At 40.9% G+C, this 2,383-nt stretch overlaps 1 protein-coding gene across 1 annotated transcript in view; it reads right to left on the minus strand.

The window, feature by feature from the left end:
• The window catches only part of kcnk4a (potassium channel, subfamily K, member 4a), an 11,375-nt gene extending 10,057 nt beyond the window's left edge, over positions 1–1,318 (minus strand). The window contains exon 1 of the mRNA XM_085426941.1: positions 1,035–1,318. Within this exon, the coding sequence (XP_085283067.1) occupies positions 1,035–1,223 (189 nt within the window). The 5' untranslated portion in view covers positions 1,224–1,318. The remainder of the gene's footprint in view (positions 1–1,034) is intronic.
• Positions 1,319–2,383: the final 1,065 nt, after the last annotated feature.

The raw sequence follows: 2,383 nt of genomic DNA on the forward strand, positions 1-2,383 counted from the left end.
ACTGTTTTACTTTTGTCCATGAGGCGCTTACCATCAGGGTCATGCTTCACATGAAAACCGAGATAGTTCCAAACGCCAGATCTGAATGAGGGTGGTGGAGGTTCAATTTCGGGTAGCGTTGAGGCAGTTCTGTCTCGCTAGCTTGCGCTCTGCTCAGTGGATCTGCGCTCGACAGTGCAGCCTAGGCGGAGTAGTCACGCAGATCCACTGAGTGCTCAACACAGACAGCATCGTCAGAAGAAAAGTTGATAAAATAAAAAATTTTGTATTGTTCGATACATATGCATACCGAACCGAAAGCACTGTATCAAACGGTTCAATATCGATAGAGTATTGTTGCACCCCATATATCCTGCTGTTCAAACCTTCTGTTTCCCTTCTGTCCAAGGGACAGCCAATCAGAAAAAAGATCGTTAAAAGGACGTGTTTCAACACCTTGTTTAATGTGAGATTAAGAAAAATACATGTAGTCTGGAGGATTATGTTCCACTCGAATTCAGACTTTGTGAAGCTCAATTTCAAATTAAAACATTCAAGTTACAAAAGCCCATCTGGTTTGAGCGATAATGTTACTACAGCAATTTGGTTATTTACATTTACATTCAGCATCTTTAATTTGCTGTTAATCTAATACAGACTGGAAGCTTCGGCCTTCTGACGGCACACTTCTAAATATTTACTCACTAATGTTATACAGTGTGCACTTTAAAACAGCTCAACTGTGCTGACATAACTTCATTTACATGGAAACAAATCGAGTAAGCCTAAAAAATATAAATACTTCAGTGCTACTTACTTTGACCACCTATCCCACACAGGTGATATGACCCCAGATATTTCTGTTTTGTTTTTTCCTATTTCCGTTTTTCCTAATTCCGTTGTGTTTTGTGAGCTTTTGCAGCATTTTTCTTATTGCTGGTGTTTACTTAAGTTGCAGTCCATTTGGCCTCTCAGGGCCACCGTAAATAAACCATATTTTAAAGCTGCTTCAGAGTGTGAGTGGGATAATAGTGACGTACTGTGTCCACTGATACCTGTACAAGCTCGTGAAAGTCCGACTCGGTGACGCAGTAGTTTTTCATGAGGAATTCTTTCTTGGTTTCAAGCAGCTTTTCATGTGCCAAGGTCTCTGTGGGCTTTTCCAGGGTGACAAAAACAAACGCTCCCATCACCAGGTACAACATGACTCCCACCAGCAGGGTGGTGAGGGTAGTGCACCGCATTTTCTCCCCGCCTTTCTCCCTGCCCCTCCAGGGTTAAAGGGTCTCAGCTCACAGGTCCAGATCTGGTTGGGATCTCAGTCAGGATACAACTGGCCATAAACAGGAAGTTCCTTTAGAGAGGTGCTACATGTGCAAGCACGGAAATATCTTTTATAAAAAAATAAAATAAAAAAAAAGCACCACAAGTGTTCTTGGAAGGCATCTGTGCATCAGGCCCAAACCTGAGAGTCACTGACACCAAACGTGACAAACTACTAACATGGTGGAAAATAATGACAAGCACTTTAATTTAGTGAGACTTTCATGGCTTGATTAGCATGACTGTTATTAGACAGGTGATTGAGTGAATCCAGGTTGTAAAGTGTTTACTCTTACAGTTGGCACACAGTGTGGATGTTTCAGAGCTGTTGCACAAAACGTTTTCTGCATTAAAGGTGGGTCCTTAAGCCACACTGCATGTACACTGAGCGACTCGCTGGTCTTTTAATTAACATTCAACTAGTCCAGATTGTCCAAAAGCAGAGCTGTCACTGATGCGATAGCTATTGTAAGAGGTATACGTGACAAACAAGCCGTCCTCTTTCAAGTTTACAGTGTTATAAGACTTCAGATGTTCGTGTCGGTGGGTACTTCCCAACGTTATACAAGATTTTATCACAAAATTGCTCTTTAAAAGCTTTTTGCATGAAACAGACTGGATTTTTTTTTTTTTTTTGCCCTCGTTTCTCAAGCCCTCAGGTAAGATTAAAAGGTGAGGCACAAAAGAGCATTCATGATGTTGCACTTTGAGAAATAGCATGCAATCTGTTACAAGGCCAGCTGATGAAAATGACACACCATAGACCAACATTTACTTGCCAATTGATTCTGGATTTTTTTTTTTTCAGCATACATGTAAAAAGTAAATGAGATAAATATAAATATAAGCCCTAATTTCAAGTCACAGAGATGCCTGTCCAGCTGTTTCCTCAGGTTACACTGAGGAAAGAGGCAGGTAAAATCAGTAGACTGACAACTTTGCTTAGACAAAGATCATTTCCACTGACGCAGTGTGAGATGTTACTGACGTTGGGACTTGTTTAACTTGGAGTGTGACAAGAGACACTCCTAAAAACAAACCATATCTTAAACCCAAATCGAGATGTGGTTCTTTGAAATGG

This window comes from Rhamphochromis longiceps, linkage group LG2 (assembly GCF_057381845.1).
Source record: "Rhamphochromis longiceps isolate RC_006_pf linkage group LG2, R_longiceps_female_GT1.1, whole genome shotgun sequence".
Lineage (NCBI taxonomy): Eukaryota > Metazoa > Chordata > Actinopteri > Cichliformes > Cichlidae > Rhamphochromis > Rhamphochromis longiceps.